At 35.7% G+C, this 13,192-nt stretch overlaps 1 protein-coding gene across 1 annotated transcript in view; it reads right to left on the reverse strand.

Moving 5' to 3' along the window:
- Positions 1–2,417: 2,417 nt before the first annotated feature.
- Positions 2,418–13,192, reverse strand: part of LOC136802232 (polycystin-1-like protein 2) — a 118,562-nt gene continuing 107,787 nt past the window's right edge. The window contains exon 33 of the mRNA XM_067058950.1: positions 2,418–2,431. Within this exon, the coding sequence (XP_066915051.1) occupies positions 2,418–2,431 (14 nt within the window). The remainder of the gene's footprint in view (positions 2,432–13,192) is intronic.

Consider the following 13,192-nt stretch of genomic DNA (forward strand, 5'->3'; position numbering starts at 1 on the left):
TGATAATTCTATACAACTATTTGAAATTTTGAGAATTATTATTAATTGAAATTATGTTTCAAAATTCTTTAGATTTTCATCATGGAATTTACTATATAATTGAGATAAATATTTGGTTGCTAAGCTTGACGTTCTAGAACAGAGTTAGGGCTCTAAAACCTGAGTGCCCAAATTGCATTCACTGTGGCGAAAATCAATGTGGGAAAATGAATTGATGTCAACCCTTGTCAATATTTCTAAAATTTGTCAAAACTCGATTAAAAAACTAATATATGTCTCATGGGAATTTCAAAGCATCACATTCTCTGACCCACTCACCCCTCTGTGTTTTTGAAATTAGCTGTGGGAAAATCAAAATGTCAGTAATCCTATTTTAACTGATATCGCACGAAGACGTACACAGCTGTGCTGGCTCCCTTTTTTTAAGACCTAGCCACCAGCAGTGTGGGAAATCCTCTCTTAATCATTCGCTTTTAACTCCCGAGGCTTTAAGCCTGCAATTGCACAGTTTTAAATTTAGCCCAGGTACAATTGCAAGCTAAATCCCACCCCAGATAAAAGAGCAGATAAAAGTTTTTACTGTCATCGTGTTCTACTATAAATTTAGTCCAATGCAATTCAAAACTCAACAAAGCGATCGGAAGCAAATAAAGTTTTTATAATAATATAGACTAATAAGAATGAAATTACATACTTTATTATTATTACTCATTCAAATAGTGAAAGCATGTAATTGCACCCTTAAAAAATTCTACAATTTTGATAGCCGTGTAATTGCGCGTTTAGATCTCAGAAGCTAAAATCATGTAATTAAGAGGATTTCCCAGACTGCTCAAAACCTTTTGTTGAATCCATTCTATATTTTAAAAATATATTTATATTCTAGTTTAGAAATTATCTTTGTTTCTTTTTTTCAAATATATATAAACTATGCGAGCCGTATGGAAAGTCAAGATGGCTGACGAAACAGCAATGAAGGCAGTTTTTCATCAATTTTTGGGGATTTCAAGTGTTTAACGTTTTAAGGTGTGTTTCTATTTTTTTTCTTTTTATTTGGTTGAGTCCCAGGAGGCTTTTAAGGCCCATTTTTGCAACTATAGACACTTTCGATTCGTGCCCCGTCAGCACCTTGAACTGACTACCCAGTTCCCCTCACATGGCATGGGTTGACCCGGGCGAAGGTTCATTCACTTGCCAAGTGAACCGCTGCGAGTAGTGGGATTCGAACCTCAGTCGCCTGTGTAGCAACCAAGGTCAATGACCACTATACCACAGTGCCTTAAGGCTTAAGTGTGGGTGGGTTGGTCAGCTTTTAAAACGTCAATTGACGTTTTTCTAACCTAAAATCGATTTGTGAGTGACCCCTAACCTTGACAGCAGACAGGCAGAAGGGAAGTGCTGCTGGAGTTTGAAGTGGACCCTATCAATATATAATAAAATTATTAAATTTGTCAGGGGTGAAAGACACAGAATTTCTGAGGGCAAAAGTTTTCACGAAAATTCAAAAATTTCAAAGGCGAGAGAAAACAATGTATATCAGTGTATATATGAATTTCGAAGGCAATTGAATAAAATGTAAAAAACGACAAAAAAAAGTGGGATTTCCGATGCATTTTTCAAAACTACATGAATGTAATGAATATAAGAAATATTTTTACCTTTATTTTATGACAATTTCTTTGAGTAGATTTATCTATAAAGTTCTTCCTGTTACACCACCCACCCCTCCCACCCTGGGAAAACACACTAAGTTCACGCACACACAATACACGCACACACAGACACACACACACACAAAGATTATTCGTCTTCAGCTTTGTATTTGTCTAAATAGAATTTTGTAGCTAAAGATTTTAGTTCATCAGTATCAAGGTTGTGAAAATGTCAGGATGATTTATCAGTCAGTGAGGCTGGAACTTCGATTTTAGAGGATTACGATTTAACCAGCTTTTTAGCGATTTTTGCCTCGCTAACCCAAATCTCGCAACCTCTTCACCTTAAAGGAAGATCGAAATTAGAGCTTTTCATTCAGCGTTCTGAAAAAAACGCAAAGCAAAAATTTTTTCATCTTCACAGGATCGATTCTCAACAACAAAATACATCTTTTGGTCTTTGGGTTTGTTTCTGACGTTTTTCCTTCAAAGAATATCGATCACATTCCTTTTCCCCTCGAGCGCGCGAGAAAAAAATGATTAGCTCGCATTCTTGCGCGGACAAATAAAGATGAGGCGACAATGTTGCACTGAGGGTGCTACTTAGTTTCCGCCCTATTTTGCGTCCATAATATAATGGTCCAAATACGGGGGTATTCCAAATGATAAACGATGTCGTTCTGTAAGTATTTATTTTCTAAAAGATACAAATAGTATATTGAATATTATTAAAGGTATGAGTTCACCTTTCTGGACACATTCTCTTTAATTGATCATATCTTTAGAACAACAAAATTTTATATATCAAAAGTATATATTTTCTGAAAGCCAATAATATTTTCTGAAAGCCAATAATATTCTCTTTCTACTGTAATGGTAAAAGTTTCAGCTTAAAATTTAAAAAACTGGGCAGGATATAATTAAAATCTTAAGAATTTTAACTTTACCTACTTCAAAGAAGTTAAAGTCACCCATAGCTTTTGAATTTTGAAAAAATAATTTCGATACTATGTTCCCAATAGATTGAACTAAAAAAGTGTCTTGGGATTTTCTTTGGGATTGACTTTAACATTTTAAATCCTAAATTCTGTAAAAATATCGATAAAAAAGTAAATTTAAATGTGATTTTTCCAGTTATCTGTAAATTGAGGAAAAACAACTCGGTTAGAAATAAAATCCTAAGACACTTTTTAAGTTTGATCTTTTGTGAATCTCATAAAAAAAGAATGAAGTCGATATCTAAATGCTATGGGTGACTTTAACTTCTTTGAAGTAGGTAAAGTTAAAATTCTTAAAGATTTTATTTATATCCTCTGCCCAGTTTTTTAAATTCAGCTGAAACTTTTAAAAGTAGTATGGTGTGGTAAAATTTCGTTTTTTTCTAGATTCTACATCAATTTGAAATTTTTAACGAGATAATTGCTGTTTATTTGAGTAATCAGTGAAATGTGTCAAAAATATTACTATTCAATAGAGGTGAGAATAAACATCAGCTTAATTCTCTCTTTTGTCTTTGTTGTTTCCGAAAGAGACAATTATTTGAAAATAATCCATCATAAGACGAACTTTGTTTTGAAATTTAAATGGTTATAACTGTGGATCAAAAAAAGATTTTAAGTTCGCGATTTTACCAAAATGAAATCCAGTAACCTTTTCTTCCACTTTGACTGGAAAAATCGGAAAAAAAGGTGTACACACACCTTAACTTATTTATTTAAGTATTATTATAAAATTTAAATATCTGGTTAAATAAAAAACAAATGATAGCAATTCTGTTTTTTCTCAAACCCCCGGGAAAAGTTTTTTTGCCGACTTAGCTATTTTACAAATTTCGGAAAAGAACTCCCATAGGAATTCTGATACATAACCAGATTGGTTCATTTCGGAACGGCTTCAAGAAAGTCAAAATGGCAGATGATTTTAAAAGTTTCTGAGGAAATGTGTGTAATTTATGGATGTTTGATGGCTTGTTGATTCTTTAAAGAAAAAAGATAACAGGTAGAGCTTTTTCTAATCCAGGAATATCGAGGTTCCAGCTACACTGTTAGTAACTTATTCCATTATTTTGACTAAAGACGAGAGAAAGAGTTAAGTCCAAAATTTGTGGTTTTGACCATTGAAAGTTTTAGTAGCTTTGTCCCTGGTGCCAGTTTTGTGATCAATTTCATCAAAATTAAGTGTTGATAGGACATCAGATGGAAGATGACCCTGGAGGTATTTTTGAATAAATAAGATATTCATTATATACTTTCACCTGATCAAAGATTTTGAGTAATTTAAGCTCAGCAAACAGGGGAGTGGCAGAAGTTCTTGGCTCACTAAAGGTCACGAGTCTTAGTGCAGTGTTTTGAAGAGTAAGAATCCTATGTGTGACAGTATTGTCACACACAGTCCCCAGGCCAGAGTTGACTAGCATAGCGAACATGAGCAGCAGAAAAGATGCAAAAATGAGCAAAATGTTGACAAAAAATTGAAAAAATTGTCTAATTTTCACCCTCTGTCCAAAATAACCAAAGCAAAAAATTTAATACACACCCTGTCATATCTTTGACCCTGACCAGCCGAGTTTTTTGGTTCCAGGAGTGCCCTACAATAGAGGTCGAAGTATAAAAAATCAAACACATTTTTTGATAAAATGATGATAAAACACACAAAAAAAAGGACTAGTATACCTTCTCCTAACTTCCTGGTGTATTAAAAAACTATCTCATTAAATAGGATATTCTTTCACGACTTCATTCTTTTTCGTTTTGGGCAGCAAATGCAGCATGGAGCTGGGTGATCGTACGACTCCACACTAAAAAATTTACAGGGCAAAGTGCAAGAGGAAAAGATTTGTTTTGATCTCGCTTAGCCCGTTTTTTGTCAATTACTTCATTCAGTTGCTTTTGGTACATCGAGAAGAAGTAAGGAAGACGCCCTGCTGAACGCCTTCTGCCCGAGCGGTAGGGGTGTAAAAGTTGCAAAAGATTTTGTGGATTTGGTGGATGGGTTTCTTCTTGATTGAAATGAAAGTTGTCGCATCCACCCCCGAGGGAGGCACTTACTCTTAGGTGCCAAATAAACGGCCCCCCTGCTTGTTAATTTTTGGAAAATTTTCCAACCCCCCGGATCTTATTAGGACCCCCCCCCCGTTTATTAACCTACCTCTTTGTACCTCTTTTTGGCTTTTGCTTGAACAGCTCATCCAACTCGTTGAGTCCGATGCTTCGACATTTCCTTGAGACTGTTGGAGTCAGCTTGCCTAAGGTTAAAATAGTGGGCAAGCAGAGGTTCGTCCGGAACAGTTGTGAGGAAGGTGTCTAAGTGTTTTTTGAATACTTCTTTGGGGCAGTTTGTCAAATCTCTTATTGGTCTGGGAAGGGTGTTTGTAAAGGATTTGTGTTCAAACATGAATTTGAGTCAGTAAAAAAGCCTTCGGCTTATAAAAACTATCTTCTAAACATCAGTCAAATTTTCCACATCAAAACACTATGTTCCTCTCATAAGTCTTCATAAATAACAGTGACGAGTATCAAATTAGCTACGTTTCAATATGCTGTTTATAAATCAAAGTTTGATTCCCGAAGGACAATAAAATGTGACGTCATAGAAAATTACAAAAGCCTCCGAGGGACGTATATAATAAAGATAACTATCCTCCAAATGATGCTGGTGATTAAGTAATTGTTTACACTCCCCTCCTTGAGATAATGCATCTCAACAGAATGCAATTTTGCTTCACAGAGCAACGCACAGTTCTTCAATATATGTACTTCACATTCAATAGTATGACATATTATGACAGTTATGTTTTCATGTAGTGTTCGTGTAACGTAGTTCTAATCAGTAACGTTTTCAGTTGTAATCAATACATTTCATTACGTGAGTTCAATGTAATGTTCCGTGGAAGTAGGTTCGAATTTAATGAATACCAATACGTTGGTTATGTCATTCTTTTATTTTGTCGTAGAGTTGACAGTTGGAGAGTGTAGAGTTGATGGATCTTCTTTCTTCGTGCCCAGGAAGCACACAAGGTGTTTTCTTCGCACCCCAGAGGTACGCAAAGTGTTTTCTTCGTGCCCAGGAAACACACAAGGCGTTTTCTTCGTGCCCAGGAAGCACACAAGGCGTTTTCTTCGTGCCCAGGAAGCACACAAGGCGTTTTCTTCGTGCCCAGGAAGCATACAAGGCGTTTTCTTCGTGCCCAGGAAGCACACAAGGTGTTTTCTTCGTGCCCAGGAAGCACACAAGACGTTTTCTTCGTGCCCAGGAAGCACAAAAGTTGAAACAGGATTGGCAAATTGATACACGTTGATGAACAATTGATCGTGTTGATGTAGATTATCTTCTTTTCTTCGACATTTTGATGGTGAGCAGAGGAATTCCGATGCAGTTGATCTTCTTTCTTCATGCCCAGGAAGCACACAAAATAAACCGTATGAACGCAAACATTGGTTAGTTGACTTCAGCAGCTGGTTGATTCCAGCTCCAATCTTGAAATCTTTGTAGTTGGTCGAGTGTATGTACCGTCCTTTGTGGTGACTTCAACTTTTCGTACTTCTCCATCTGAACTTTTGAATACTTCTTTGATTCGTCCAAGGGTCCATTGACTTCGGACAAGATTCTTCTCAAGCATCATCACCAAGTCACCTTCCTTCAGTGCAGGAGAACTTGTCTTTCGCCATTTCGACCTAGTGGTCAATGTCGCAAGATACTCTTTGGACCATCTATCCCAAAATTGGTTCGTTATTGATTGTACCTGCTTCCACTTCTTTCGAGGAGCTGACCGAATTTCGTAATCCACGCTTGTGATGGGTTTTGAAGAAGGTCTTCCCAAAAGGAAGTGATTAGGAGTCAATGGTTCAAGATCGTTTGGGTCATTGCTAACATAAGTTAGTGGTCGACTGTTGAGTACAGCTTCAACTTCTGTCATTACAGTTTGAAGAGTGAAATCGTTTAATATTGCTGAATCGTTGAGGATGACACTCAGCGTTATCTTGACACTTTGAATCAGACGTGAACTATAATTTGGCTCGGATATTTTCTTCGCCCACGAATATGCCCATACAACATTAAAACCGCAAATGATTGCGCTCGCTTCGCTGTGGCCATGGAAAGCTAAAATGGTAGCCTCAGCTGCCCGAGGTTGTGAAAAGCGGTGAAAAGCTGTTCACCCTTTAGCTGGGTTCAGTCCTTTTGTGTGTTTTATTATATGGATATAGCTCTTCCTCTCCTAAAGGAAGAAATGGAAGGCATGATGTACTGTACCAACGAACGAAATTAACCTTCCATCAAGCAGTCAAGGATGGGGCTGACATACAATACAGCTACACAGCACAGCAGGTAAGATTCTCACTCAGCAACCCTGGTATTGGTATCTTGAACCAAACCTTGAACAGCTTGAACGATTCTAGAATTACCAGCTCATTCAAGCTATGTGTTCAATCTTAGTTGAATTTCAAGATTTGAGCATCTTGAACAAATCTTGAACATTGTTGAACAGTCTTTCATTGAAAAAAGAGAAGGTTGAATTTTCTTGAACTAGCTGGGAAAGGATTTATAAAGCTTGAACATGACTTGAATATTCTTGAACAATAAAGATAAACTATTTTTTGCACAGTCCAAAAAAATTTAAAATCATTTTTTGAATTTTTGAAGCTTGAACAGTTTCTTGAACAAGCTTGAACTTTTTTAAACAAGATTTCTAAAAACAAAAGAATCAAATAAATGGAGCATTGTTTATTATGCTCTTTTAGATTTTTTGAAGTTGTGTCGTTGTTGTATATTTTCTCTCTAGTAAAAAGTGAAGTTGTGTGTGATGGATTGATAATTTTTCTGTAGTGAAATTTTTATTTTTTATGAAGTGATTCTTCAGCCCCAAAAACTAATGGTTTTGTTTCTCTGCGTTACAAAGTAAGTAATTTGTTTTTACTATATACTATATACTCTTACATTCTGAATTATTTAATACAGAAAAAAAATCTTTCAATTGACCCATATATATATATATATTGTATCAAAACGNTAATCATGAATTTGCTTTAAAATCTACTCTAAGGTCCCGAATAGACGTCCCCACCCGCTTATTAATTTTCGAACATTTTTCGGACCCCCCCCCCTTCTTATTAGAACCCCCCCTCGTTTATTAATTTTCCAGTTTTTTTGTTTTTGAGTTGAAGTGTAAATCAGGCTTAATCTATTTCGAACGTTAATATAAAGGAAAGTTTTAAATATTTTCAGGACCCTCCGTTTATTCAGACCCTCACGTTTATTATATTTTGAAAAAATTTCGGACCCCCCCCCCCCTTTTATTCAGACCCCCCCCCCCCCTATTATTCGGGACCTTACAGTAATCTAATTTGTAAATTTTTGGGTACGGTATTTACCGTGTTTAATGCGTAAACAAATAAAAAAAATCAAAACAAGTGACAGATAAAAATTACGTCACACGAATAAAATCTCATAAATATCATACTGTACATATACAGTGGCGTTGTGGCAGGGAGGTGGTGTGGGCCATTTTTCGAGGGGGTGTTGAAAAAAGCAGGGGTGACAAAAGCAATAAATGGGACTAGGACAAAATAACCTTTATTTCTTTCTTCAAAACATTTGCGCCCTTAGCTTGGTAGCTAGCGCCCCATAGAATTCAGAAGCAGCAAAATTTTATAGTTACTGCATAGAGTATGTGGCCCCCGAAACGTCGATTGATTCAAAAATTTCTCTCGAATACAGAGGAAAAGAAGTTTTACAAAAGTTTATGCTGCATGCTTAAAGTTCTTTTTCAAGTTTGGGGCCCCCAAAACGTAGGTGTAGTTAAAATCTAATTATAAAGCCCAGTGGTAATAGGTGGAAGAATATGAACATACAAGGGCTTATAAGATTTGTGTGTTGGTGTGTTGTAATGAGAGAAAGAACATTTTTAAAATTTGGAAAAATCGGGTTTGAATCGCAAAATGAGGGACAAAAAAGGAAAAAAAGTAGTGCAGGAAATAGAAAATACAAGAAAAGAAGACTAGAAGAAGAGTAAGCCCAAAATGGTTGGATCATCATAATGTGAAAACTCTGTCAATCGGCTCTTTTAGCTGTCGTTGTATACACAAATACATAGCTTTATTAGCCTATTACATAGAATTCGTGCATCTGTTACATGCTATTTTCTATTCAGTTTGAAGCAGGAAAATGCGTACTTACTTCTTACTTACTTCTTCTTTAGCTCGTGTTCGCAGGTGCCAACATTGAGTGGTTAGGGCGAAGGCCAACAATATCCCTTCTTTTTCTTTTTCTTCGAGACCTCCTTGTAGAACTCGTGTGCCGACCGACCATCAAGCACGTGATCTTTGAGTGTTTTGATTGGTCGGCCTCTCTTCTTGTTAGCGTTGTCGTTGAAAAGCAGTCTTTTGACGATGCTGGTGTTCTTTTGTCTTGCAATATGGCCAAGATAGTTTTGTTGCTGTCGTTTGACGTATTGAAGGATGTCTTCAGTCTTACAGACGCGTAAAACATCTTCACTTGACATGAGAAACTGGAAAGTTTGCTCATTGTTTTCATCGATTCTTCTTTCAAAGCCATCTGGTGGATCGGATTCGCTGTTGTTGTTGTTGTTGAGTGATATTCCACGTTTGACAGGAATATGTCAACCGACTGTGCACCATTGTATTTAGGAGATTGTATTCAATTTCTGCATCTCCTGTTAAAGGTTGATTGAAGTGTATGTCGTCTCCAAGATATCTGAACAATTCAACATTTTCGATGACTTGATCATTTTTAAGCGTAATGATAGATTGAGGATTCTCATCTTGGTTTTGAGATTTGAAATTTATTATCATCGTTTTGGTTTTCTTGCCGTTTATTTGGAGGTGAAAACGAACAAATGTTTCATTAAGGATTTTCAGTCCTTTTTCTAAGTCTGAAATACTTTCGAATGCAAGTTCTAAGTCGTCGGCGTAACTAGTCCAGTCAACAGTATGTTCACCCATGGATTTATCATAGAACTCTGGATAAACATCAAATAAAACGGTGGAGAGCGAACTATTGTCTTTCCATTGTTTTAGAAAAAAATCGATGTACAGGCTTTGTCCGCAAAAGACAACTGTCATGGCGGCTCGAAGGTCCCTGATTTTGAAAAATGATTAATAATCCCATTTCTAAAAAGTCCTGTAACTTCTTGTTTTTGTATACTTACCGGATGCAACTTTGAAAATGAAAGCAAGAAAGCTTAACGAATACATTTATGAAATTAAATGTGAAAAAAACTTCATCAAACAAGAAAAATTGAGTAAAAAGCCTAGAATGACGCTGAAAATAAGAAATAAGGTTGGCAATATCTTTCCAATTTTTTCCTGGGAAGAGCTAGGATTGACATATGTTAGACTGGAGTATCTTGGCTTCATAGTGGTATGAAAATCTTTTGGAGGCACGCGGTGGCACGGTGGTTTTGGCGAGGTGGAAGTTTGAAATTTTCTGGTGTCAACATTCAATTTCTTATACATAGCATGTTTGTCGCATCTTTCTCACAGCTTGAAACGTCATAACGACATATCATTAGCAATCAATTTGATGCATTTGACTCTCTTGAGAAATCTTTAAGTCTTATTTGGGAATTGTTAAGATGTGTTTTGATGAAAAATGTAATAAAAAAAATTACGAAAAATTATTAGTGAATGGAGGAGGGTGAACAATAATGTCATTACTGCGGACAAGGCTAGAACATAAGAAATCGGTCAGGCGAAATTCCGTAATGTAAACCTTCCAGATGTTGAAAATTTTCCCGACCTTCAGAGCTTTAGCGTGTCGGAAGAAAATTTCTACATCGGGTGCCAGATTACAGTGAAGTAGACTAGGAGCGTTTGGCGAGGTTGCCATTTTGGAAAAGAATATTTAAAATCCAAATAGCAAAAAAGCTACTCGAAGTTAAAAAATGTAATTAAAAATGAGAAGCAAACATCAATAACAGATTTTGAATTCCTTATTTTCAAGTAAAAACATTGCTTCGTTCAAATTTTACCTGGCAAAAACAACAAAAATCTGGCTGACTGTTTTACAGTCCGCATAACAGTCCGCATATGCAAAAGTATATTACCGTATACTACCGGGCCACTTAATCGCGACATCCAGTCTATAAAAAAGCTATAAGTGGACCCCGGGCTAGAAAATGCGCCAATCTGTGCCGATTTTCTTTCGAGAAAGACGTTGAAAAGATTGATTTTCTGTCATCATTCAATTGAATTGGGAATTAAAAACAGTAGCGATCTGGCCCCAGAAAATTTGTAGATGGCGCCAAAATTGAATTTGATAATATATATAAAAAATTATGGAAAACTGGAAAAGGCGTGAGAGGCCCCCAAAAAATAAACCTCAAAGTGGTATCTTACACCAATTCAGTTTTTAAACTCAGTCATGCTGCCTCCTACACCAATAATACAACAACAAAGGCTCACTGAAAAAGAGCCATAAAAAGGTCACTCTGAATGAACGAAATGAAACACCTTTTTTCTTTCATTCAAAAGGTTGTGTCATCGATTTCAAAACCCCGAAGCGGCTAGATACGCAACTCCTGGATTGGAAATGAAGCCATTTGTTTCCGACTCTTACCATAACAATGAATCTCGCTCTCGCTCTGGCTGTCATTACACGCTTTATAAGAATGGTGTAAGTCCATTTTATCATGGATATTCTTAACTTCTTTCTTAGATTAGGATCCTAATTCAGACTACCTTAAGGGGATTAATTTTCGCGGTAACTTATTTTCGCGAGACAATTTTTTCGCGAAATAATTTAATTTTCGCGGGACTTATTTTCGCGAAGACGGGAATTCTAAATTTTCGCGAGGATTAAATTTCGCGAGTTTCGCGAGAAGTGGGCTTTTTCGAAAGTTCAAAACTAAAAAATCGAACAGTAGACCAATAAAAAACTTGCTTTTGTCTAAAGATATAACAAGCATTGTTGATGAGAAAACTCTCTGTCGTGCCGATTGATATGTCTTTAATAGGTATAATTTTTCTGAAAACAAAGGGAAATTATGTCTAAAAAAACTTAATTTTCGCGAGGATTATATTTTGCGAATTTCGCGAATCCAAAGGTTTTTAAAATTTTCGCGGGGATTATATTTCGCGAATTTCGGAAAAACTCGCGAAATTCGCGAAATATAATCCCCGCGAAAATTAATCCCCTTAAGGCAGATTTTTTAACATTTAGTACATACGTCTCAAGCATAAAATTGCATTTTTGTGAAAGGATTGGGTACCGTGAAAAGCACAGCTCAAAATCATATATTTACGCTGTGCCGACGAATCGAGATTCTATTCATCGCGCAATCAGCGAAGACAAAAGTAACCATGACGACCATCCAAGATCTTGGATGAGCATCATAGTCGATATTTTTATTCCCGTCGTTGAAAACACAACTTACAAAAAGTCATCAATGCTTTGTAAAAAGAGTCAGTGATAGAGAATCATAACATAAAGTCTGTCTATTATTTCGATTCAATTAAAGTGACATTTCCATAATTAAACGTTTAGTAATTACTGTTATACATTTGGGGATCATGTAAAAGATTTCTTTCGAAATAAACTCATTTCAACTACACTTGGAGGTTTCTGGGGAATTCGTAAATAGTAAACTGCATAATGATACAGTCTGCTAGACATTAATATGGTAATATTTGCTCTTCATCTTTGATTTTTTCTACAGTGATTAGATTGACACATGCGCGATAAAATTTCTATTATTTGTCTTCAGAGGTTACTATTTTCTTTGAAAACTTAACCTCTGATACTCAGGGTAAGGATTGGGCCTTACTTGGGGGTAATTAAAACAATTTATAATTGAAAGTGCTCTAAAATTGGCATTCTTAGCTTGAGTAGCAAAATTTCATGATGGTGATATTCTTAGCATTTTTTTTTTAGTTTTTTGGCCATTTTCATCATGGACATTCTTATAAAGTGTATTCTTAATAAAAAAAGCGTGTATCGAAAAACTACTTATAGGAAATATGTAAACCACTTCTTAATTATGAGAAATATGTAAATGATTTCTTGTATTTTCCAAGGAAAATGAACAACAATATTTTCTTGCATATTAAATAGAACGTTGATTAAAACATTTTCCTGTATTTTCCAAGGAAAATTACCGTTAACAGATTGTTTTATTTTCCAAGGAAATTAGATAAAACATACTTCTTGTTTTTCTAGGAAAATTGATCATTAAAATTTCTTGTATTTACCCAAAGAGATAGAAAATAGAGGAGGTTGCACGTTTCTCTTTCTATTATACTATGTTAGTTATGATCATGAATAATTGATGAGGGAAGAGAAAAAGAGGGAAAAGTTCACGGAACCGACTAAATTGAAACAATCGGTGTTTCATTCAAAAAGATACTATCGACGCCGTAAAAAGGTGTTTGAAAACGAAAGTAGAACGAGCAGAGAGACAAATCAAAAAAATGGTTAAAAAATGGCTGCTGTTTTCCTTGACAGCTGGAGTCTTTTTGAAATTTATTCTTAGATATTAGCTCTCTTGAAATATACTGTTCACTTTCTCACGTTCTAAAGAAAGGTTA

This window comes from Clytia hemisphaerica, unplaced genomic scaffold (assembly GCF_902728285.1).
Source record: "Clytia hemisphaerica strain Z4C2 unplaced genomic scaffold, Clytia hemisphaerica genome assembly, whole genome shotgun sequence".
NCBI classification, from domain to species: Eukaryota; Metazoa; Cnidaria; class Hydrozoa; order Leptothecata; family Clytiidae; genus Clytia; species Clytia hemisphaerica.